Here is a 27,103-nt window from a genome sequence, read left to right as displayed (position 1 = left end):
AGTTTGAACTGCTTATGTGCCGGACCCGGAACGTAGAACACCAAGGTTTTTAGGGTAGTTCGGGAGTCCTTCAGCCCATGTAATTTGTTGTCCGCCTGCTCCGAGCCTGGACATCGAAGGGGAGGTCCTGAATCAACTGCTAAGCCTTGGAGGACAACCCAGAGAGGAGCAGCCAGGACGCTCGCTGCATGTAGATGGTAGATGCCATGGTGCGAGTGGTGGAGTCTGCCACGTCAGACGCCGCTTGAAGGGCCGCCCTAGCAGCAGCTGTGCCTTCATCGAGGATCACCCGGAATTCTTTAAGGGAACCTTCCGGGAGGGCATTCTCGAACTCGGTCATGGTTTGCCACATATTAAAGTCACAGCGGCCCAGAAGGGCCTGGTGCTTAGCCACCCTCAACTGCAGGCTAGACAAGGAACAAATTTTCTGTCGAACAAGCCCAGTCTCCTGGAGTCTATGTTTCGGGGGTAGCTCCAGGGAGCCCCTGGCATTCCCTGTGGTTAACTGTCTCAACCACCAGGGAATTTTGGGGAGGATGGGAGTAAAGGTATTCGTGCCCTTTCGTCGGGAGAGAGTACTTATCTTTTACCCATTTGGAAATGGGGGGCAGAGAGGAGGTTTGCCCCAAGGCGCTGGATGTCTTCAGTACCCCTTCATGAAGGGGAAGGGCCACCTTAGCAGGGCCTGTGGAGGAGAGGATGTTGAACAGGAGTCTGCTTGCTCCTCTAACTCCTCCACCTGCAGGCCAAGGCTGGACGTAACCCCCTTCAACAGCTCCTGGTGCGCCTTAGCGTCATCCTGAGGAACCCCGTGAGGGTGTTCCGTGATGGCTTCATCCAGTGATGACACGGAGGAGGCCAGTACCGTGAGTTCCACGGCACTCACTGGTGGTCCAGCAGGCTGTTTCCCTTGGTCCACATGGACTTGCAGGGCCTTATCCCCTGGGGCCTCAAGCACCAGAGGGGGTTGGGTCGTCGAGGCCACAGGCCTGTCCAAGGCTGTCGACACAGAGGGGGCAGGCTGGGAGGGCTGGGTGAACCCCCACGGTTTTCAGGAGTACCACGGGGCCGGCCACTGGGCCTGGGACCACAGAGCAGTTTTCGTTACCAACGATGCAGGTGGGCACCAAGGATCTGGGAGGCTGCCCTGCCGATGTGGAGCCTTGCTCCGTACTGGAGCCATATGCATAACGATTGCTACCCGGTGACCCAAATTCACTGACGTGTCAACTCCGTGCCTGCCAATAATCTCAGTAGCACCTAGAGAAGGACCGGTCCGAGCGGAACGCGCGCTTCCGTGGGGACCTCGGTCACTGGTGGCACTTGGCAGATCCGCAACAGGAGACCAACGATCCATGTCTTGAGCTTCGAAACCGGTACCGGGACGAGGAGTGGGACCTTTAGGTATTGCAGGCTGGGTGGAATCTCCCTGAATATGGTGATACCTGTCTCAGGGATCATTGGAGGACAGTAACCACGGGCCCTGCCAATCATTCCCGGGATCTGTAATGGCATTCCAGCGATGATAATGGCTGGTCCCAACATTCCTGCCAACGAGCGCATGCCTCCATGGGTCTGCGCCAGGTAACCGGTGAGGTCTACCTTGAATCCCGTTGCCAGTGCCCAAGGTCTGGTGACCATAGAGGACTGCAAAGCATCTGCCTCCCTAACTCCGAGGCATGACAGCTTCGAGTGGGTGAGCGGTGGCAGGATGTCCCCCGGGATGGGAAACGGTGCTATTGGGGCGAAGGTGGATGGAAAGGTCCCAAGGCGGGCTTACTTGAGGTCTGGGCACCGGGAGCATCAGGAGCTCCTGCGCAACCTGGAGCACTTCAGTTGTCAATGACACCTGAAGCTGATGAAGGCCGGCCTCTACATCCAGGTTTCCAGGCAAGAAACTGCATCACTCGACATGAGCGGAAGTCCGATTTCACGACTGCCTACCACGGCTCTTAACTTGTCCCCAGCCCTGTCCTTCCCCTTGTGGGGAGGAGGAGACTGTCCCCTGCTGACCTTCTTTATCTTCTTGGTTGGGGATGTGGATCGGTGCCAGCTCATTGATGGCACCAGTGGGATACTACGGACTGATGCCGCAGTACTGGGTGCCAAGTCGGACCTTTAGTCCGGGGACGGAGTGAGCGCTGGCTCCATCAGGAACGCTTTGAATCTCATCTCACACTCTTTCTTAGTCCTGGATTTAAAGGACTTGCAGATTCGACACGTATCACTTATGTGCCCTTCACTGAGACACCTTAGACAGTTACTATGCAGATCGCTCACGGGCATGGGCCATTTGCAATGATCGCAGGGCTTAAAGCCTGGGGACCGGGACATGACCTGTCCCCCGGCTAAGTACCCAACGGAACTAACAGAACTTGTAACTACTGCTAAGGACTAAATCACTCAACTACTAACTATGTACTCTAACTTTACAAGAACTCTAGTTTGTATGAACGAAGACTAAGCAACGCCAGTAAGAGCAGCGAACATTCATAGAATAGGGTATCAGGGTTGGAAGGGACCTAAGGAGGTCATCTAGTCCAACCCCCTGTTCAAAGCAGGACCAATCCCCAATTTTTGCCCTGAAACCCTAAATGGCACCCTCAAGGATTGAACTCACAACCCTGGGTTTAGCATGCCAATACTCAAACCACTGAGCTACCCCTCCCCCCATTCCATGCACCATCACTGGTGGCAAGAAGGAACTGAGGTATGGGGGGAGCTGGGAGCACCTCTTATATCACACCATGTGGGCGCCACTCCAGAGGGCGCCAGAGCTGCTCCCTTACGGATACTGCTGAGGGAAAACCTTCCAGCATTGGTGCATGTGCACACACACCTGATGTGGAATGGACATGAGCAAGCACTCGAACAAGAACTTATGATTGTTTTCACTATAAATATATCTCAGGGCTGTGATATTAAGTGCTGATCCTGAGTAGGACCAAGTAAGCTGGTATGTATATTGCCTCCTTGGGGACAGCAGACCTGAAATTACTGTGAGTGTGTAGTGGATATGGGGCTGATCGCTACAGAGGGAATGCTCCAAAATGCTCTGGGGCTGAAGTGTACCTACTGTTAATCGGCAAGGCAAAGTAAGGGCTGACACAGTTTTGAAGAGATTGTTTGGGTGGCTAACAGACTAGAAGTATCAGGCAGCGGATACCCAGTTAAGCACAAGCAAGTCTCCCTCTTGTTTGAGGCAAGAGGGTAGCAATGTGACTTGCAATCCTGGGCATCCCAAAGACTATCATACTGAGGTAGCTGGGGGATGGGTGGAAAGGCATACCTTAGATGGTCTGTTCATGATAATAGAAGGGGTCCCTGGACAACCTTTCTAAACACCGCTGTGGAGCATCATAGATACAATTTCTTGATCATCTGTGAGGCAAACAGGTCCCAGGACGGCATTTCCCACTGGGCAAAGATGACATTCAGGATGGAACTGAATATTTCCTACTCATGGTCAGTGGAAAACTCCCTGCTGAGATTTCCTGAGAATTCTGTGCACCTGGTAGGTCTGCTGCTGAGAGCATGATGCAGATGCTGATGCACCAGTTTCATAAACTGACTGCCTCCATACAGAGAGGAAGAAGATTTTGCTCCACCTTGTTTGCTCCACTTTGTCGTCTGACATTATCAGGATATAATAAAACCCTGTAAGTGGGAAGGAACCTACTGCACACTTCGTAGACTGCTCTCAGCTCCAGGAGGTCAATATGCATCCTGGCCTCCCGAAGAGACCATATGCCTTGGGCAGTGTGACTGTCCATGTAGGCTCCCCATCCTATGAGGATGCACCTGTGATTATGGTTGTGTCCCATGCAGGTGGAAGGAAACATGCACCGGATCCTTTTTTGTACACCAGCGTCACCTTGGTATTTATGTTCTCTGTCTGGTGAGTAAAGAGATCACAGCCAGGCCCGCAGGCAACAGAGATGAATCCTGGCTAATGGCGTTACATAGGTATACGCAGCCATGTCTGTCTTTCCCTACTAGGAAAGACGGACTTTGACTACAGTCCTTGGTTTAATGGTTAGCTATTTTATCAGACTGTGTGTGGCCTGGAATCTGTTGACGGAAAGGTAGACCATTGCTAGCATTGAGTTCAGGGAACTCCTACAAAGTCTGTGGCTTTTGTGGGAATGAAAGTGAGCTTTTCATTGTTCATACACCCCAAGGATGCCAGAAAATGAAGCAAGAATAGTATCATTGACTGGACCTCCTGGCTAGATATGGTCATCAGGAACCAATCGTCCAGATACAAAAAACGGCACAGCCATTCAGAGAAGACCTTTGTGAAGACCCTGGTGCTGTTGACAAACTGATAGTGCTCCAGTCCTACCCAGAATCTGAGGAACCTCACTGAGAGCATGAGGGAAGCAACTTCACAGGCATGGACCAACTGACACAAATCTCCAGACTCAGGTGCTTGCACACCCGTGTGTGGAATACACGTAAGGACATGCACTTTGAGAAACTGTCATTTCTCCACCACTCTAAGGAATCAATAGAAGCATTCCAAGTAGCTACCAAAATTAAGGAGGCAGTCTCATCCGATCCAGGAATCACCTATGAACTTTTGGACCAAAGGGGAATCCCACAGCAAATCTTAAACCTTGGTCATATAAAACTATAAAAATAAAGCCAATACCTTTGTTGCTAAAAATACCTTTGAGAGCACATTTTCTCGTCCAGTGACTCAACGTATACACAGACCTCTTAGGCAATGGAAGACATATTTGTTTTCTTGTCACAATAACAATTCCTTTAGAGGACTGAGGCTAACCAGATCTCTACCATATTCCTGAAGTAATATTTTGTTGGCCAGAGTCCCAAATATTAAGTGAAAATTTGATGAAAATGAAAAGCCTTTTCCATATACCAAGAGGCCTCTGTCCCTAATCTAGAGAGGATAGATTAAACATTTAATTAATTTATTTTAAAAAAATAAACAAGATTTGGAGGCCTCCAAGATTTTGTATCTATGAAGAGCTATGAGCAAAAAAGAAACCAGTTTTTGCTGTTATGTGAGTAGCTGACTTGAACACCTTGTTAATTTATGCAGTGCTATCATGGCGCTTCATTAAATAAAAAAATGACTCGAACAAAGATTTAGCGTATTCAGTGAAGCGTAACAAGATTCAATTTAAATTTATGACCGTTGTGCCTCACTATAGTTTTTGTTGAAGGGATCATGGCCCTGAGACCTTTCCTCTCCCCCGCCCCCCCCCCCCCCCCCATAATGCTAATAACTAAGAATTATTTTTCAAAAGTGACTTAAAATTCCCAGGCAATATAGTTAACATTTCAGGGAGGCTCCATTATAAAAGGCAATGGGGGACTGTGAAGTAATCAAGAAGGGTCCGGATCCAACAGACTAAAGTTGTCAATCTCAAAACAGAAGGGTGGAGAAAGTCAGGCTCATGTGGAAAATAACTGAAGAATTATGACAATGGATGCTAAGAGTTGTAGCAGTATTAAATTATTTACACTTTGATTACTTCAGCTGTCTGAATATAAAACAAAGGCAGAGTCACTAAAACAGAATTCTTTTCACATAAGTGACAGCTTCCAGACACACACATAGGCCAAAAGTATTGAATTCTGTTTAATGTAACTGTTGACTAACACTGAAAATTGACGAGTCTGGCTGGCCAGCAACCAACCCCTTTTTCCTCTCAATGACAATCCACTGATACAATCCTGCTCAGAAAGCACCTCACACTTTTGAATGGACTGTATTCAGAATGATTCATGGCATTTAGCCTTCTCCTCTCGCAATAATGCTAATAACATAATTTTTGTGGGCATTTTTGTTGTATGTTTGATTTGTTCAGCTGATATATCCTAGATATCAGAGCAGAAAATTTGTTTCTTAAAACTGTTTTACACAACTCTAGTTAGAACAATTAACACAGATAATTTAAAATATTTGATTTTCATATTTAAAAAGGACAATGAAATCAAGTTTTTAATTCTAGTAAAGTTCTTCCTTTAGCATTTACTAGAGGATTCCCCCTCCAATTCAATTTCTTTTGGCTCTTACACCCAACGGTTAACATGACCATTTGGACTTCATTCTGAGTTACTACTATATTTGCTAGCCTGTCTTCATCATTTCCAAATATTCTTCAGAGTTTAGGGAGAATTTATAAAGTTTTGGAAAAAAACAGCCTACTCACTGGGATGGTTGGAGTTTTCAGTACTGGTTGTGCCGGTAGAGCCTCTGACTCTGGCTGGTTCCAGTGCCTAGCATTATACACAGCTTTTGTTGGAGACTGAAAAATAAAATAATTGCTTGTTATGTCTTAATAGAAATGTTAGTACTATTAGTGCATATTTTACCAACAAAAATAAATCTCATTTCTTAACATTTTATACCTGTTAATATCATTTAGGGTTTTTTTTAAAAAAGTGTTTCAAAATTAACTTACCTCTTTTCCTCGTATTCTCATTGCTACATCACAGGAATTTTACTTTAAGTTCCCTTACAATACAAGTTACCTGACACAGCTTTAACTTGATTGGATCCCTGACCATTCTAATTTTAAGAATGACAGGTAACATTCATTATATGTTTTCAGGTGTAAAACCATGAATTTACAAAAAACATAATATACATATTTCAAAGTGAATATCCTCATGATGTCAAAATTAAAGCTTCTTTTAATTAAAATAATTTTCAGCATTCCGACTGACTTATATTAGACAAACCCATCTGTTATACCTTGCCATCAGAAATATACACTGAAGATTTTATTAAAAAAATGTAACGCCAGCATACTTGTCACTTCTCTTAAATTGATAGAAATTCTCAAATGAAATACCTCATCCCACTGGTACAGCCATGTGTTAAAATAGTTAGCAGAACTGCTGTCCATACATGTGTCAGGACAAACCAAAAAAAAGATACATAAAAATGAAATTTTCCTCAATAGTTTAATGAAAACAGCTTAACACATGACATAGCAGTTAAGGATAAACATACTAATATGATTTACACATATGCCTGGAAATCTGATTCATAAACATAATTCAAGCAGTGAACTACATATTCTATTTTTCCGTTAGATATCCCCCACTAATCATGTGAAGTAGCTTTTTCCTCTTGTATTAAAACTATTTTCAAAATTTTAAAATGAGCAAAAAGGGAAGCTGTGCACAAGAAAAAAAAGTCTTGTGCCAAAAAGTAATGTAAACCTATGCCTAAATCCCCTATTCTTATTGGGCTATGCATGCTCTCTTTGAAGGTGCAGTAAACATGACATTATGTTCATTGGTAGGTTTCCTACTATCATAAACTTAGAGAGTTTTGGGGAGGTCAGAAATAATGTTAACTTCATGTCTGAAGTGGAATTTCTATTGTGTGGCATGGACATCAATTAGCAGTATTACTGTTAAACATTTGTATAGCACCACAATTTTTCACTGCTTTTTAGAGAAGAGAAAGATGGCTCCTGCCCCACAGAGCTTACAAATGAAACACAAAATGAAGACGGGGGGGTTAAGTAAAAAGAGGAACAATAGTTGAAACTAGGGCTCCACTTATGTGATTGAAGGTATGTCTACACTGCAATTAGACACACGCAGCTGGCCCGTGCCAGCTGACTCAGGCTCACAGGGCTCAGGCTGCAGGGTTATTTAATTGTGTGTACATGTTCCGACTCAAGCTGCAGCATGAGCTCTGGGACTTGAACATCTACGCCGCAATTAAACAGCCATTTCTGCTTCCTAAACTACCTCCCACCTCAACCTCTAAATAATCCCATTTGTGTTGACATACCTTCCCTGTACTCTACTACTTCATTAATCTGTGCATTTATCAAACTAATTTCTTCATCCCCCAGCTCCCCAGATTCCTTCAGTTCCTGGTCCAGATTACTGTGTGCCATGTTAGCTCTACACAGTTCAGCAGAAGCACAGATCCATGTACATTCAGTCCTGCATAGCTTCAACTCTCTTCTCCAGAGCCCCATTTTCGAGTGAAATACTTTTTGTCAACTGTTGATTCCAGTTCTGCTGGTGCTTTAGATCCTCTCTTAACCCTTATATAAAACTCAAGCAATGCTAGTGGAAGCTACCATATTTTCTCCCGCTTAGCCACTGCTTCTACAGGCATGTGGGCTCTTCCTTGTAACAGAGCAAGGATAACTTAAGAATCAGCTGTGAAGAAGTTATGAGCGATCACCAAGTGACCAGTAAGTACCAGGCCGACTACCATTTTGGAGATTTGTTTTATGTAACTCTATAGCAAAACTGGAGTTGTGAAACAGACCACTTAAATATAAACGATGTTGCTAAGGCAAGTCTATTTTAAAAGGATTGATCAAGGAAAGAAAATGTTCACCTGCTGAAACAGTTCAAAACACCAGATTTCTCAGAAAAGTCTTGTTATAACACTGACTTTTTTTGTGCAGTGGTCATTTGTGAATTTGTTCTAATTTCTCCCAAAAATAGAACATGCAACCTTTATAACAAATCCATAGGGATTACAGGATTACAAAGTGATTAACCTATCATTTTTTCAGTTTTCTTACATTAAGGATACTACAAAAATCTATTGATATCTAAAATGAGTTAAAGTGATAGCATTGTAATATATTTCCTATCTCACTGATTTCATCTGCATTCCTGACTGAGTTTGTCTCGTGTATAAAAACCAGATTGGGATTTTGAGGTTCTGTAAAATAATGATCTCGACTGAAATTTACAAAGAAAGCTTAGTGTTGCATAACAGAGGAAATTCACCGTTTCACTGTCATTTTTGCAATGTCATATATTGTAAAATATAGTTAGCTGTATCTTTTGCTGAAGAGCAGAGTGGAGAGATCTTTACTCTCCTTCATCCATTAAATGTGTAAAACTCTGCTTATAAAAATGATAGCTGTTGAAACTATGAATGCCTCAGTGAGAATGTGAAGAACACAATATTCGGGGGGGGAGGGGGTGGTTTGGTTTTTTGGATGCGTTGGTATGCAAAAGCAAAACTAATACCAATGATTTCATAATATGCACAGTTGTGGCTGTCATTTTGAAAAGATCATTTCCCAGTGGCATACACTATCGGGTCATGCTTAATTTCTATCTCCCAAAAGCTTCAAAGCAGAAATGTCAAGAGCTGGCACTCTAATATATCCTGGTGAAGCACAGCCTGTCATTCACATATGTAACAGAAAATAAAAGCCAGTGACATGAGCTACGATGAAAATGCTGGCAAAACAAGAAAGGTAAGAACTATTGGCAAACAAAAACGCTGTCCAACATAGAGGGGACAACCATTGCCATGGTCTACACAAAGGGGAAAAAAAACATAGTATTTAATTTGCCTGGCTTCTGTTAAAAGCAACTGATAAGATTATACGAACCATTTATCAACATTTTATATTTAATATCTAAAACTCAAGAGATTTCATAAGCTAACATGCTAAATTATTTGAAAGTTAGGATTTTATAATCGTGTCTGTATTTTCTCTCTTTTTTTTTTTTGCATTAAAGAGACATCTTGTGTGCATCCACCACCCTGAAGACAAAGAAGAAATTTTACAAATTTATTAAGAAATATGCAAACTCATTCCCCACTTCCACTGAACAGTTTTCTCTTTGTGAGGTGAACAAATGTTTAGACAATGCAAAGAAAACGAATGTCACCTGAAAGCACAAAAGGAGTACACTGACACAGGATGAAGAGTTGTGCTACGATATATGCTGTGAATTCTTCAGCCAATTTCCTTTGGGCTAGGATCTTCCAGCAATGGTGTAAAAACAAAGTTTGAGTCATAGAATCATAGAATATCAGGGTTGGAAGGGACCTCAGGAGGTCATCTAGTCCAACCCCCTGCTCAAAGCAGGACCAATCCCCAACTAAATTATCCCAGCCAGGGCTTTGTCAAGCCTGCCCTTAAAAACTTCAAAGGAAGGAGATTCCACCACCTCCCTAGATAACGCATTCCAGTGCTTCACCACCCTCCATACTTAGTTCAGATTGTACTGGCTCTCTTTTTACTGACCATTTCCCTGACTCCCTTCAAAGCTCCCCTCAGTTAGCCTGAGACTGGCCTCAGAGTATCTGCTCTCCATGTGTCTCCCTTTATTCCATCTTCTCAGTCTTTCCTACTAGTTCATTGCCTGTTGCCTTCCCTTCTCCCCATATATATTTTATGCCCCAAACCATACCACTATTTAAACCAGTGCAAGTTTGTGTTTAGACAAGGCCTAAGAGAAGCAGTTTGTACAATGGGTGCTAGGGAGAAGCCCAGCTATTACTAGGGAAGCTCTACCCACATCAGAAATGTTCTGAGGGACTGTCAAATACTTCCTTTTGTTGGAAATTGCAAGGACAAAGGAGCATAGTAGCAAGAATGGTCAGGCCTGGCTGATTTTCCCAGTGAAGACTATGAACTAAACTAGAAGAGTCAGGGAATTTCAGTAAATGCAGGCCTCATTCCTCACAAAACACTCCCTTTTAAACAACTTCTGGAGGAATTCCTGCCAGCTTCGATGCTGCATGGAATAGGACTCTTTTGGCCAATCCTGATCTACTCCCTTACTGTGGGATTATTTCTTGGCAACTGCAGTTAGGATGAAGCAGATTCCGTGACTCCAAAAGCTACAGACTAAGCAGTAAATGAGCCAAAGTGCTCAGTGGATGGTTTTCTGGAGCCCTGAAAACACATCTAACTGATCTGTAAGTAGTCCATTTTGTACATTCATCTGTCCTGTTAAGTAAGCCTAGAACAAGACTCACTACAGGAACAGCAAGAAATTTTTGGCCTTCTCCTTAGTTTGTTTGCCATTTTGGCATTCCCAACTTAAGGGGAGGCCGAATGCAGTAGAAGATTTTTCCCAAGCAGTTAACCTCATGTTGCCCAAAATTATTTAACTCTGCCAGAGGTAAACACTCTGCACTGCTAGTCACAAGCTCAGACTACAATTTATAGTAAGGCAAAAGTAATATTTCTATTCACATTATGAGCTATGAACTGCTGGCTCCCTCTCTATGGAAGCAGAAAGTCTGGTCACATGAGTGACAAGAGCCTGCAGTGCTGAGTCTCTGGCAACAGCATGACAATCGTCAGTTAGGCACTTGGGAAAAGAAGGCCACAACTTCACCCCCCCTGTGCAGGTCACCTTTAAATCATTTTAAATGAAAAACATTAACACTATTCAAGGGCATTAATCTTATTTTGTCTTTGGAAGAGGTGTGGTGAGGCATCTCCTCTCCTAACCACACACTTTCAAATATACAGGAAAAGTTTGAGGGGTTTTTTAAGCTACTCATCCAGAAAGGTTAATTTTATTAACAGCTGAAAGACAGAGACACAGACAATCCCACCAGAACATAACCCCTTTCCATTTTACTTTACTGCCATCTTTCCCTTGTCCTGCAGGTTTTTTTTTTTTTTTTTTTTTTTGCTGGGGCTGAGGGAGTTTCCATGTCTCTGTAATTTTCTTTGCTCCCTCTCTCCATGTGTGATCTTTGCTTCTGCCACCCTTGTTAGCTTTCCCAGCCCCACCTCTCTCTACATCCAGAAATACTGCAACTAATAATGTCTTTGTCTCAAGAGTGGGAAAACAAAGACAACACTCCCCTTAGGATTGCTGCGATTCTGAGCAATAGTTGCTTATGAAGATTGTGGGAGGGAACCAGTTCAACATGTAGAGCTGGGAGGACCTCAACTCTGCCTCCGCTCAGCCAATGGAATGTGGGGCAAATGGCAACACATCACACCCTGCTCGCCACCAATTTAACAAGAGAAAGTGAGAAAGAATACAATCTATGAGCAGAACCACTAAAACACTATCTAGTCTGTTACTAGGCCCTTTGGCCCCCACTTTCATTCTGTGACAGCTCCCAGGTATTACTCTCCAGCTCCATACATTAAAAGTGCAGGGTTACTTTCACATTACACAAGCTTCAGATAGTTATTTTAAAATCCAGCCAATTAATCCTGATTACAATCCTGTTCAATCCCAGTCCTAAAAAGAAATTAAACTATACAAATTGTTTATTTTGGTTGCTTTAGGTCCATTTATACGTATAATTAAAATAAAATCATCACATGATCACAAATAGTCAAGCCATTAAGTAATCAATGTAATGGAGTTTCCAAACAAAGGCATCTGGATTAGCAAAGGATATAGAACTAGCTAAATCAATATGATTTCTTGGTTACACCAAATTATTGTAAAGACAGCCTTCATTTTAATCAGGCGATAGAAAAGGTGCTCACTGAACACAGGCTATACAGGATATGAACTGATAAATGACTGAATAAATCAGAAGGCCACAAGCCAAAAGTTTAGCTGTGGGAAACATCCTACCAGTCATCTAACCAACTATGACAAATGCTTTCCACATGAAGTCCAAAACTCTCAATATAATGCAGCGGTTCTTAAACTGTGGGTCAGGACCCCATTTTAAAGGCATCGCCAGGACTGGTTTAGACTTGCCGGAGCCAAGGGGGCCAAGGCCACCACCCGAGGCTGAAGCTGAAACCTGAGCCCCACCACGCAGAGCCAAAGCTGAAGCCCAAGGGCTTCAGCCCTGGGTGGCGGGGCTCAGTTTATAGGCCCCCTGTTTGGGGCTGAAGCCCTTGGGCTTTGGCTTTGCCCCACCGCCCGCCCAGGACTGTGGGGTTCAGGTGGGCTCAGGCTTCAGTCCCCCTTCCTGGAGTCATGTAGTAATTTTAGCTGTCTGAAGGGGGTTGCCGTGCAATGAAGTTTGAGAACCCCTGATCTAATGATTGGCCACGCCATTTGTCAGAAGCATAGTTAGGACATGAAAGTGATGTACTGTAAACAAGCAGTGCACTGTCACCAACTGCCAGATCTGACTACCACATCTCTCTCTTTCACTGTCAGACTGCTGATAAAGTACCCTGCTGGCTTAATGCCATCCTCCAGCAACAAAAGAGATAAAGAGCTTACAGTGTTGAGAGCACTTTGCCTGACAGAATTCCTTGCGGAGTCAAAATAACAGTAGTCAACCAGCAATCCTCCCCATCAATCAAAATTTACTATAATTTTTTTAAAGTATGACAAAACAGTTGTCTGAAATGTAGTATTCCAGCTCTTTACAGTATAGAAAGAAAAAGGTTAAAGTTGTACATTATTTTGATTCTAGAACAATTTTTCCCTGATTGTTACACAAATTAGAGTGTGTCTACACAGGGATAAAAGACCTGCAGCATGGCTGCAGCTGGCCTGGGTCAGCTGACTCAGGTTTACAGGACTCAGGCTGCAAGGCTAAAAACAACTGTGTACACATTCAGGAGATCTTCCACTCTCACAGGGTCCCAGAGCTAGGTCTCCAGCCCAAGCGCTTACACAGCCATTTTTCAGCCCAGGAGCCCGAGCCCTGCAAGCCTCAGTCAGCTGACTCAGGTCAGCTACGGGTTTTTATCCCTTTATAGACATACCCTTCCAGACTCCGCAAATGGTTTTAAGAAGTTACACATTTAAGAAAAAAAAAAAAGATACAGTATCACTTACAGGAGTTACAATAATAAAAAATTTGAAACTATTTAAGTAACGGGTTTGCAACTTTGAAGCAAATAAAAAAACAGTTACTGACCTTTCATACCTGTTCTTCACACATTACACACATCCATTCTACTCTTGGTGCGTACACATGCCATGCACAATCACTGAAAATTTTTCCCTCAGTGGTACCCATCAGGATGGCTTGAACACCCTCTGCTGCCCAATGCTGCTAGCGCTGGCACAAAGGAACCAGCCGACCCCATGGCCCCTCATTTCCTTCCTTCTGGAAACTCTGATGTAGAGAGGTAGGAGAGCAAGTCACGGAATGGACATGTGCAATGCATCTTGAAGACAAGTTATAACACAGCCCAACAAAATTTGACAGTCTCTAGAGTAGTTAGTGACGGTGTAATGGGAGGAGAACATGTACACCAAGTTGCTGCTTTGCAAAATGTCCTGAATAGAGATTTACACCAAAAACACTGCTGAAGATGCTTGTGATCTTGTGGAATGAGCAGTCAGGTTAATTGGCAAAACACCTGCCTGATCGTAACAAACACATGACGCTATCCAGGATGCTTCATCAGATGCATCCGATGAAGTGAGCTGTAGCTCACGAAAGCTTATGCTCAAATAAATTTGTTAGTTTCTAAGGTGCCACAAGTACTCCTTTTCTTTTTGCGAATACAGACTAAACACGGCTGCTACTCTGAAACCTATCCAGGATGAAATCCTTTGTGAAAAGATTGGAAGACCTCTCATTCTGTCAGCTATAGCCATGAACACTTGGCTGGACTGTTGAAACTGTTTAGTCCTTTCTATATAGAATACTAGTGCCCATCTAATATGCAGTGAAGTCCTTGCTCATCCTTATTTGCATGAGGTTTTGGGTAAAATACAGGTAGGCAAATTGCCCGATTCCTTTTAAATTGCAAAACTACTTTGGGAAGGAAACTGGGGTGAAGGAGCTACAGACAAGCCGAGCAGAAGCATCATGAAATGGTAGCGTGCAAGGTTCACTATGAATCTGAGTAACCTTATGTGCCCTTGGTATAAGTAGGTGCCTCTTACATAAGGACAGCACACCAGTCTCCGGTATCCAGAGAGGGAATAACGGATGCCAGGGTGACCATGCAGAACTTTATCTTTTTGAGATAGTTGTTGAGTTGGCACAAGTCTAGAATAGGCCTAACACTGCCCAGGGCCTTCAGAATTAGAAAATAGTGGGAGTAGAAACTCTTCCCCTCTTAACTTTTGCGGCACCTCTTGTTCAGCTCGCAGCGGAAGAAGGGATTGAACCTCGTGGTGCAGAAATTTCTTGTTGGAGGGTTCCCTGAGGAGGCACGTGGAGGGAAGGTGTGAATGAGAGGTAGAAATGACTGGATGGTGCATCCCACCTCTACAACTCTCAAAATCCAGTGGTCCTTGGTGATACGGGATCAAACACTGGGGAACTGGGAAAGGTGGTTTGCAAATAAAGGAAAAACATGGTCTGGCACCATGGAAACTGGTAGAGTGTCCTCAAGTGTCCCATCAAAACATCTGCTTAGAACCCTTAGACATCTGGGTGGGACAGGCACTGATGTTATGGTAGAAGCGAGTAGTGACCAACCCCTATTCCTCTTCCTCTGCAGGTCCTGATGGGTAGCCGTGGCAGAGTACTGAAGAGACTGTTGAGGCCTCTAGTGCTTCCTTGAAGGAGCTGGGGTGTACAACCCAAGGGAATTCAGAGTCGCTCTGAGTCTTTTAGTCCATGAAGCTTTGCGTCCATCTACTGTGATCCTGAACAGACTGTTGGACTTCCTGTGGCAACCCAGAGGACTGTAATCATGAATTCCTATACATGGTCACTGCAGAAGCCATAGACCTGGCAGCCGAATCAACAGCATCCAGAGCAGTCTGTAAAGCAGCCCTTGTCACAGATTTCTCCTTGTCTAGAAGCAAAGAGAACTGCTGTCTAGCCCCTTGTGGTAGCAGTTCTTTGAACTTTTTCATGAAGTTCCACACGTTGAAATAGTACCTGTGCAGTTGCACCTGCTGCTTTGCAATTCTGAACTGTCACACACACACACACACGGTAAAGTAAACTTTCCTACCAAACAGACTTTTCTGAGTCCCTTGATTTCAGGGTTGTGCTCAGATGTCCCTGCCTTTCTTGCTCATTGGCAGCAGACCCTACAAGGGACCCCAGGGTGGGTGTGTAGAGGAACTCAATCTTGGGCATATACATAATATTTTATTTCAGCCCTTTTTGAAGTGAGGGGAAGGGATGTGGGGGTCTGCCACAAAGTCATAATTGGGTCCACAATGGCCTCATTGAGAGACAGGGCTACTTTGGAAGGGCTCGCAGCAGCCAAAATGTCAGCCAAGCTATGGGAGGACTCTTACTAACTCCATCTGTACGTCCAGATTTAAGGCTACCTTCTAACAACTTTTGGTGAGCCTTACAGTCATCTAGGGGAGGTGACATACAGTCAGAGGAGCAGGAAGGGGAGACCAGCACAAGCTGCACATGCTCTTCCTCCCTTTCTGTATCAGCAGGATCCTGTTGAGCCGGCTCTTTGGAGACTGGTATTGGACTCTGTACCAGAATCGAGACCAAATGCCATGTGGTGGGATGGTGCCGTACGTCTTTTTGAAGCCACAGAACATGAGTGCCTGGAATAAGCCCTAGAAACTTGGGGAAAGCTCCACGGGTTCCTATAGGGCCACTGGACTGGTGCAGGTCCCCAGTACTTGATGGTACTCCTGTGCCTGGACCCACGGAAGAAGTGGTGACAGTGGCTTTGGAGGACAGGAAGAGTAAGACCCGATCTCAAATTCAGAAGGAGTCTCCTCCCTCCAGGGACTACAGAGGTGCAATTCCCAACAGTGCTGGCAATTGGTGCTTGGGCACTAGGAAGATAACCGAGTGGAGCCCTAAGCCTTCTTGTTCCTTGAAGACCAATTACACCAGTTTGAAACAGATAATATACTGCAATTTTCATATCTGGTTATTTACATTCGTTGGCAGACGCAGAGGATGCCATAATCTTGGTTTTGGAATTGCATTTAATTCTGAGGCTTAAACCAGAATTAATTTTGTGGCTTAAGTTTCATTCTTCTGACATAGTACTGATCCAACACTTTGAAATTTTCTGCCACTTGCTCTGTATTTGAGGATCATCATCATACATGGTCAGCCTATAGTTATGCTTGTTTGCAAGTGTTAGCATAACTTTCTCTCTATGGAAAATTGCATAAGATGGATCAGTCATGAGGACAACTGGTTCGTCAACCCAGCTAGCAGACATGATGCTAAGGCAATCTTCAGAGAAGGCAACCTTCAGGACATATGGGAGAGTAGCCATGCTATCAAAGGTTCAAAGGGGAACTTGGTTAATGCCAAAATGACCAAATTAAGATACTATGCCAGAGCAGGGATTCTGTTATTTGACAAAGTTCTAATTAGAACCTTTAGAAAAATGTACAGCCACTAGATGGGATAAAACAGAGGTCTATTGATTGGAGGGTGGCAGGCACCAATTGACATCAAGTGCACTGGTAGGGAGCCAAAAGGAGAGACTGGAGGTTTTCAGGCTGATCAGAAAATCTAAACTGCGCAAACGTCCAATTCTTTGAGGATATCCAAAGATGTTGGGGCTAAGTTGACTGATTAAACTGTTTGAAATCCGTCTGGGGTACATAAACTCTGGTTCTGAGTCCAGAGCTGCTCCAATAAATTCTGTGGCTGTGAAGGAACCAAAATGGACTTTTCTGCATACACCCAGGTTCCCATTGACACCAGAAGACTGAGGAGGGATGAGGTTGATGCCAGTACCTCCAGATGAGATCTCCCTGTCAACAGATAGGCTATCAAGACACAGAGTCAGAAGCATGGACTAGCCATTGCTAGTCCAAAGAGGAGCACCCTGTACTGACAATTTGGACCTATAGTGAACCCCAGGAATCATCTGTGAGGGGATGATGCTTATATGAAAATAGGCATGGTTCATGGCTGGGACAAAGTACCTCTCTTCTGCCCTCTTAGGAGTAAATGTACATGTTGCTAAAGTATGCCACATAATAATGGCAGGTTCCAGGATGGCCCCATTAACAGGGAGTGCCACTCTACTAAGTTCTGCATTCCACAAAATATCTAGGAGTCTGGGAGTTGTCTCCTGAATTTCCTCCAGAGGACTCTGGAGCTCATCCACAACTGTCCTTAACAGATGTTGAAACTGGTTAGGGTCATCTGTAGGAGACGGCGAGGACAGGCAACCACCTCTTCAGAAGATGACGATGATATGCCCGTTAGAACTGTGCTAGGACTGGATCTTGTCCTCCTTGCCTCCTCTTCTTCCCTGGGCTCTTGCAGGAGCTCTGGCTAATTGTGTGTGGGCAGGGGATAGGAGGGAGGGGAGAGAGGATTGTGTAATTCTCAGTGAGATCACACAGATTCCAGATATAGCATGTACAGGTCCCACAGTCCCCAATAAGGCCAATGAGAGGAACCCAACATGGACTGAGGAGATCCTAAAGGCACAGGGGTACCAGTAATTCGAGCTGGGGATCCCATCTTATGATGTTATGGTAGGGCCCAGGAAATTCTGGATGCTCTATCTGGGTTCACCACTCTTGGTGGTGGTGGTGATGTCAGTCCTTACATCATGTCCGACTCCCCCGAAAAGGGAAATGTGGGCTCCAGTTACAATGGTGGTGCTGTCTGTACCATCAATGTAAAAAAGCATTTGTCAGATGCCACCAGGGGATGGGGATGAAGAGTCTTTTCCCTGTGCACCTTGGAAGCCACTATGTCCTTATAAGCTTGCGCAGGTATTGGTGGTGCATGGTGTTTGGGCATCCTTTGTTGGTACTGGTGGTTGCCCCAGCCTTGGCTCACATCTGTCTTTGCTCAGTTCCAATGGTGCCGATGTGGAGGCACTGTCACTCTTTGGAGACTGCAGGTCAGTGCTGTAACCCTTACGGGCTCTAGAGCAGTTGCCCACAAACTTTTAACATCGTGCCCGTCCTTACCCTTGTCCATGTCCCCAAACCCAGCCAAGGTTGGGGGGACAGTACTGTGAGCAGGGCCGCAGCCTGGGGCTGAGGCTGGGATTGGGGCTGTAGCCGAGGCTGGGGGGCGGAGTTGGGGCCATGAGCAGAGCAGTGGCCAGGCCTTGAAGCTGGGAGTTGGGGTCGGGAACGGAGCTGTGGTTTGATCCTGCAGCTGGGTGTTAGGGCTGGGAGCAGAGCCACGACCAGGCCTCAGTCAGGGCTGTGACTGGGTGCAGGGCTGGGGCCATGCCTGGGGGCAGAGCTGAGGCCAAAGCAGGGCTGGGGGGTTCTCCCTCCCTACCTCCCTCCCTGTGCGGGCTGGCCCGCCACACACCCCTCCCCCCCAGGGGACACACACCCTACGTTTTGGAGACCACTTCTCTTTTGCTTCATTGGAACCTGATGCAAAGAGTCACCAGACTTAGGCGTCACGAAAGCAGACCTCATCTTCAAGGTGGTTCTGGAGGGCGATTTCTCTTTAGACTTTTGAGAGAGCTTTTTACCCTCACAGCGAGCTTGGAAAGGGGAGTCCTTCGTTCTGCCTTTGCTTGCCCCTATATCTGAGGTAGTGGTGCTGGGCAGAATGCTCTGACGCCTCTGCCTGGGGTACATAGAGTTTGCCTGACCTAGATTGGACTGGGACCTCAAAGCATTCTTCACTGGATGTTTTCCAAATTTCTGTTCCCATGCTTGCTGGGCTTGGCTGGGCAAGGAGCCACAGATATGGCACTCAGTGGAAACATGAACTTTTCCAAGGATGCACGGGCATATCTGATGGTCATAGATGACTGGGAAGGATTGGGGGCAGGAGACAGCTCTTTAAGCCTGAAATCGTGGACATAATCTGAGTCCCATACCAGAAGGGAGGCAGTCTGAAATCTAACTAATACCTAATTAGCTTATTTTAGAATATTTATAGATTCAAAGTTTAAGGGGGATCACTGGACACTGGAGGGTTGAGCCTCAGACCATGTGGCAACTGGAGAGGTCTGTACCACTCTATGTCCTCGGTTCAGAGCATGAGGTGAGGAGGGACAGAGGTGCTGACCAAGAGAAACTATTAGCAAAAGTCTTCCCATCTCAGATGCATGAACATCCATGGTAGAATACATACAGGAACCAGTACTCGACTAACCATAATTTCTCCCTAGGGAGGCATCCCCCTACCCAGACCACCTAACAAAAACTTGCTTCTGCAAGGATCGTCACGGAAGGAGCTACTCAGAAGTTCAGGTTCCAAGTTCTAACATCATGATGTTCTCTTCACTCTAATACCAGCCACAATGTTTCATTCATAAGCTTCTCATACAACTGTCTCAGCACTTTTCCATGCTGTTTCCTTCTTCCTGAATGCCCTTCTGAACTGGTCTACAAGTCCATGCTCTTCTCCACATTCAAGCCACTCTTCACGTACTCACTTTGACATATACAAGAAGTAAGCCAAACAACAGTGCACAAGTAGATGGACATTTGGCTGCAGTTTATAAACAGAGTATGCACAGATGGCCAATCACAGTATCCATTTTTTCAACTGTTGTGATAGCTGGGGACTAGTAGGCCTACCTCAGTTATGAGTTTAATATGGGGAAGTCGGTGGAAGTTTATGAAATGGTCCAGTCTCACGTAAGAAAAAATGGTAACTGGAAAAGGTAAGTCCAACTTGGCCTATTACATAACATTGATTATAAAATCAGTAAGAATGAAAAACAAAGACTAAGTTAGTCCAAACAAAAAGGCTTTACCAATGTAACTCAAGGACTGTGTTAACAAGAAAAGTAAGGGATCAGAAATTAACAGATCAAACTTGGATTGTCCGAAATTAGGCCTAATTCAAGAACAAAAGGAGAGGATGGACTATTCCGCCCATCAGCCCTTAAAGAGACTTTGATGGGTGGGACTTTGAGGGATTCCAGGAGGGGGAAGGCTGATAGGACTCTGCTCCCGAGACTTCATCTTTCTCCCACGGATCACAGAAGTCACAACATCATTGGAAGTCTGGCTTTCACTGCTGCATCAGTGTGTTCTTTTCTGCTCCACTATCTTTCCTCCTGTCCACTGTCTCACAGCTTTCCATTTGATCCTGAGGTCAACTGTACCATACATCATCAACACAATGAGATGAGATGGCACATTTAGCTCTGGCCATCCTAGGGACCAGCCAGACAATGTTGCACATTCCAGACTGGAAGATAAGTCTGAAGCAGGGCAATTGCTGTCATGGATGACCTGTCACCTCAGAGTATCCATCTGTGACTGACCAGCATCCAGAATTCTGCCATCAACCAACACTGTATTTCCCCAACCTTTGCTCTCCTGTCTCTTCTTCCCCTTGTCTCGGATTGTCAAAACCAGGAAAAGAAGGCACTCTTCAAATCTTGGAACTGAATAACAAAAACCATCCCTTTGCTTCACACCAGGTTTTCAAAAAAACCAAACAAACCTGTATATACTCGTTCATAAGTCAAATATTTTTGGTAAAAAAGTGACGCATCAAAGAGCGGGGGTCAGCTTATAAACAGGTCTGCACCAAAATTTATCGATTTTAAACTCTGTGAAATCATTGAATTGAATATATAATACACTGTTTTGTTTACCTGGAACGTCTGCAGGCATGGAGCACCTCAGTTCCCTGCAGCTGCAATTCACCGTTCCCTGCAAATGGGAGCTGTGGGAAGTGGCGGCGAACCAAGGCCACTGGGAGCTGAGGGGCTCCATGTCTGCAGACACTCCAGGTAAACAAAACATCCCGACCCGCCAGCAGCTTACCCTGATGGGCCAGGAGCCAAAGCTTGCCAACCCCTAAAATATAGGGTCGGCTTATGAAAGGGTCATACGTTTTTACTATTTTTACCTATCCATATTGGGGGGTCGGCTTATAAACGAACTGGCTAATGAACGAGTATATATGGTACTCTAGCTGATATCCTCTAGTTTAAACAAAAGACTGACAGAATGATTATTTAAAAACTTAGCCAAAACTTATTTCAGTTTTGAAGTGCTTTATGACTTTAGCTCCTTTTCTCTTGGGTATACTAACTAACAAATTTCCAAACTTTAGCATAAATTTTTTTAGTGCATTTGCCACGGAACTACACAATCCAAAGTCTCTCTGTATGCCAAACTCCAAACCTTGTTTAAAACTCTTTAATGTTGGACAGTTTCAGAGTTATGCTAACATCTTTGACACTTTGGGCTTATATATTCCACCTAAACTAATATACTACCATCCCTGTTGTACCATGACAGCCCAAGTACAGGAAGTGTGCCTTGTTGGTAAACCACATAGCATACCTTAATGCTACTGTATTCCAAACAAGGTACATTGGACAGATTTCACTGAACTTAACTATCTAGATACCAGATATAATGTAGTTAAATTCTGAAATTCAGTAAAAACGTAAGCACTGCTACTAAATGTGACTATTTCATGAAGCACCACTAAGTTTCATTTTTAGATATACAGTTTTTCATTTGAAAGAGTTAATGTTTATAGCCAATGTAGGGGTACATGGTAAACACACTTCAAACCTGTCCCTCAGACTTTGCTCATCAATTTCCTAAGGTATTAATAGAAGCTAAACAAAACAAAACCATCCAGTGATCTAAATGCTGGTGAACCTGAGAAGAAACATGTCTTCTGGAAAGAACCACTTCTAAAAGTGTCATTTTATTGTACAAATCATTTTTTATATTTGTCACACTACCAGTTTTTTTGCTGAAACTATAATCTTGACAGCATGGTGAAATTTTACAAGTTTTTATATGTCAGTTTGTTACTCAGGCTCAGTGCTGAGATCCTTATATTACATTAAAGTTACATTAAAATGGAGTTAAGATTATGTGTACATTTCAGTAATTTAAGGTAAAATACATTAGAGATACAATTGTCCTCAAAACAAACACTATAAGCTTTTTCATGACACCATGCAATAACCAAATTGGTAGCATTACTCTAAGGCAGGGGTCGGCAACCTATGGCACACGTCCCAAAGACGGCACGCGAGCCAATTTTTAATGGCACGCTGCTGTCTGCTGGACCCCAGCAGACAGCGGCGTGCCATTAAAATTCCTGCCCGGCTGGCCTGCTCTTTTCCACCTCCCCGCCCACCGCTCTCTCCTTGTGGGGCAGGCAAGCTTCCCCCTCCCCGCACCTCTTCCCCTGGCATGCTGGGTTCCTGTCCCTCCTCCTCTCTCTCCCTGCGGCCCGATCAGCCAACGGCCCTTGCTACGGAGTGGGAGAGAGAAAAGCAGAACCACAGCACGCTCTCTGCTCCGGGACCTTGGGGAGGGGGGTGGAATCAGGGCTTGTCCCCTCCAGCCATGAGCACATGGGAGCTGGAAGCACCCCCACAACCCCAGCCCACACCCCCAGCCCTCTGCCCTGACTCCTGCATCCCCTCACACACACCCCAGCCCCCTGCCCTGACCCCTGCACCCTCCTAGACCTCTCCCTGCACCCTCCTCACACACACCCAGCCCTCTGCCCTGACCCCTGCACACCCCTCCCCGCCCCGTGCCCTGACCCCTGCACACACACCCCCCACAACCCCAGCCCTGACTCCGGCATCCCCCACACATACCCAGCCCCCTGCCCTGACTCCTGTACCCTCCTCACATACCCCCAGCCCCGAGCACCAAACGGGAGCTCCTGCACACGCACACCCCACATTCCCACCTGCACCTCTCGCACCAAATGGGAGCCGCCCAGATAAGCGCTCCATACCCAAACCTCCTGCCCCAACCCTGAGCCCCCTCCCTGATTCTAGCTCCTGGTCAGACCCTGCACCCCAACCTGCTCCTTCACCCCCAACCCTAGTCTCAGTGCACTCCCACCCGCATCTCAGTGCAGAGACAGGAAGAGAATGGCTAGAATCAGGGAGAAGGTAGGTACCGACTATGTGAGCAGGGCTGGGACCCCAGACCGGCAGCAGGCTGAGCGGGGCCGGCAGCCGGGACCCAGGCTGGCAGGAGCCAGCGGACGGAACCCCAGACCGGCAGCAGACTGAGCGGCAGCCCGTCTGGGGTTCTGGCTGCCGGTCCCTTGCCAGCTCGCTGCCGGCCTAGGTGAATGGAACCCCAGGCTGGCAACAGGCTGAGCAGGCCGGCGGTGTAAGATCAGCATTTTAATTTAATTTTAAATGAAGTTTAAACATTTTGAAAACCTTGTTTACATACGACAATAGTTTAGCTATATAATATATAGACTTATAGAGCGAGACCTTCTAAAAAACATTAAAATGTGGTATTGGCACGCGAAACCTTAAATTAAAGTGAATAAATGAAGACTCGGCACACCACTTCTAAAAGGTTGCCGACCCCTGCTCTAAGGTATTACAATGCAATGGTAGTAGGAAATTCATTCGAACTATAGGAGTGGGCATGTAGTGTTCTGCGACCTGCAATGTGCAGGAGGTCAAACTAGATGATCATGATAGTCCTTCTGACCTTAAAGTCAGAGTCTATGAGTAGTGATACCATGGTGGTTATGGAGGGAGTCAGCATAAACGGTTGTTTCCATACTTTAAAATTATGGATTTCTATTGAATTTATTCCTGACTCTAAATTACCTGGGTTTTATAAACACAATACATTTACAACATCCCTGTAATGTATTCTACCCTAAATTACTGATAGGTACTCACTCAATGTACTTGTTGAGCATTTTTTAAATTACTTTTTAAAAAATTCAAATTGTAATTAAGAAAACATACACCGACAGTAAACAAGAAGCCACAAGGGAATGTTACCATGCAGTATTTCTAATGAAGTTATGCAATATCCAATAATTTAATTTAACTTAACTTTTAGGGACAGATTCACCACTATGCTCTGGCTGCTTTATACCACTATGGAGCAGTGCAACGTAGCTGTGCATGTACTCCAGCTTTCCATTCCTTCTTGCTCTCCACATTCCCTTGTGTGTACTTCCTTCCCAGGTTTGCTGTCTCCTGTGCTCCTTATTGAGCACATCTGGGGCAGTGGGTAGCCCATGAAGACAAATAATTTTTTTCATAAATTTGTCAGTTGAGGCGTAAGAATAAAATCTTTGGAGAAACTCCAGTTTCTGCCTGCTTTAAAAATAGCCACAACCCTGTTTTTCCTCAATGAGAGGAATCAAGCTACCCTCAGAAAAGACGGAGGCTCTCCAATCCTGTCAGAAATCTAAGAGGAATAGGTGAATGGAAGCTGTGACTCTCTCTGCTAAGAACCACCTGTGCCCTCACTCCAACTAAAAACAGGAGTGGGGTTAGTTTTAAGAAGGGCCTATTAACTAAGGAGAGTCAGTGGCCTCAGTCCTACTGCGAATAGGAAATGGCAGCCACTTAGAAAAAAGGCAGTTCTTCACAGTTTTTTTAAAAAAATAAAAGAAAAAAGTATGCATCAACACTGCTGAAAAATAAGCTTTTAGCTATAGAGAACATTTGCACAAATAATCTACTCCTTAGCATGAAAGGACGACTAGTAATGGACGACACCAAGAATGCTGAGGTGTTTAATGCCTATTTTGCTTCAGTCTTCAATAAAAAGTTTAATTGTGACCAGATGCTTCGCACAAACATGATGTTAATATTAACAAGGGGGAAGGAAACAAAGACAGATTAGGGAAAGAACATGTGAAAGAATATTTACGTAAGTTAGATATTTTCAAATCAGTAGGGTCTGATGGAATTCATTCTCAGGCAAACACCTAGAAGATCATAAGGTGATAAGTAACAGTCAGCATGATTTATCAAGAACAGGGTAACAAGCCTTGTGGATGGGGGAAGCGGAAGATGTGGTATATCTTGACTTTAGTAAGGCTTTTGATATAGTCTCAGATGACCTCAAACAAACTAGAAAATAAGGTGATAAGTAACAGTTAGCATGGATTTGTCAAGAACAAATCATGTCAAACCATGATTCTACACTTAATGAAGCAAATATCTGAACTGTTAACAATTATCTTCAACAACTTGTGGATGATGGGTGAGGACCCAGACAACCGAAGAACTGCAAACATAGTACTTATTTTTTAAAAGGGGAACAAAGAGGACCCAGGGAAATTATATACCAGTCAGCCTAACTTCTAAACCTGGAAAGATACTGGAACAAGTTATTAAACAATCAGTTTGTAAGCATTATAGAGGATAATGTTTAAGTAATAGCTAGTGTGGATGTGTCAAGAACAAATCATGCTAAAAGAAGCTAGTTTCCTTCTTTGACAGGGTTACCGGTATAGTGAATGGGAGAGGGCAGAGAAATAGCAGATGTGATATACATTAACTTCACCAAGGCTTCTGACAGTCCCATATAGCAGTCTCATAATCAAACTACGGAAATGAGCTCTAAAAATTAATATAAAGGTGGGTGCACAACTAGTCGAAAGACTATACTTAAGGAGTAGTTATCAATGGTTTGCTGTTAAACTGGGGGGAATGTATCCAATAGACTCCACAGGTATCTGTTCTGGATCAGGTACTATCCAATATTTTCACTAATGACTTGGATAATGGAGTGGAGAGTATGCTTACAAAATTTGCAGATGACACCAAGATAGGAGAGGTTGCAAGCAGTTGAGAGGGGGGACAGGATCAGAATTCAAAGTGACCTTGACAAATTGGGAGAACTGGTGTGAAATCAACAAAATGAAATTCAATGAAGACAAGTTCACAACACATTTGGGAAGAAAAAAATCAAATGCACAGGTACAAAAAGAGGAACAACTGTGTAGGCAGTAGTATTGCTGAAAAGAATCTGGAGATTATAGTTGAGCACACATTGAATACAAGTAGTCAATGTGGTGCAGCTGAAAAAAAGGCTCAGAGAAGAGTAACAAATATGATAAAAATTTTAGAAAACCTGGCCTCTGAGGAAAGGTTAAAAACTAGGTATGCTTAGTCTTGAAAAAAAGGAGACTGAGGTGGTGACCTGATAAATACTTTTCAAATATGTTACAGACTGTTATAAAGAAACTGGTAATCAATTGTTCTCTATGTTCACTGAAAATGTAGTATTAGGCTTAATCAGCAGCCAGGGAGATTTAGGTTAGATATTAGGACAAACTTTCCAACTATAAACAATAGTTAAATACTGAAATAGGGTTACCATGGGAGGTTGTGGAATCCCAGTCAGTGGAGACTTTTAACAACAGGTTAGATAAACACCTGTCAGGGATGGTCTAAGTATACTAGGTCCTACCTCATGAGGGGGTGGGTGGCAGGGGTGGGGGGTGGACTAGTTGACCTCTTGAGGTTCCTTCCAGCCCAACATTTCTATTAATATAATAGGAACTCTTCAGGAAAAAGAAAAAGGGAGAAGGAAAAAAAAAAGCACATGGCAACAGATCTAGGCCTTAGAAAGACACACCTTGGACAGTCAGGAGATATGGGACCCTTCATTTAATGGAAGCTACAAACTCTCATCTATTCATACAGGTGAGCCCCATTCCAGGTGTATTTTCAAAAACCAAATACTCAATACACTAACTGACTGGACAAGAAAAACTTACACAGCATTGCAAAAGGATCTGGGTTTTATTAGATTCTGCTAGAAGACAAGATCCCTACTAAGAATTCTGAGTAGTCATTTTTCCATGAAATGA

At 44.3% G+C, this 27,103-nt stretch overlaps 1 protein-coding gene across 1 annotated transcript in view; it reads right to left on the bottom strand.

Annotated features, from left to right (window-relative positions):
* WAPL (WAPL cohesin release factor) overlaps positions 1-27,103 on the bottom strand; it is a 126,879-nt gene that overhangs the window by 30,572 nt on the left and 69,204 nt on the right. Inside the window, exon 5 of the mRNA XM_048857106.2 lies at positions 6,186-6,281. Within this exon, the coding sequence (XP_048713063.1) occupies positions 6,186-6,281 (96 nt within the window). The remainder of the gene's footprint in view (positions 1-6,185; positions 6,282-27,103) is intronic.

The sequence above is a fragment of the Caretta caretta genome, chromosome 7 (genome assembly GCF_965140235.1).
Source record: "Caretta caretta isolate rCarCar2 chromosome 7, rCarCar1.hap1, whole genome shotgun sequence".
Classification (NCBI taxonomy): Eukaryota; Metazoa; Chordata; order Testudines; family Cheloniidae; genus Caretta; species Caretta caretta.
Note: the sequence above shows the minus strand (reverse complement) of the source record. Positions and strands in the feature narration are given on the sequence as shown.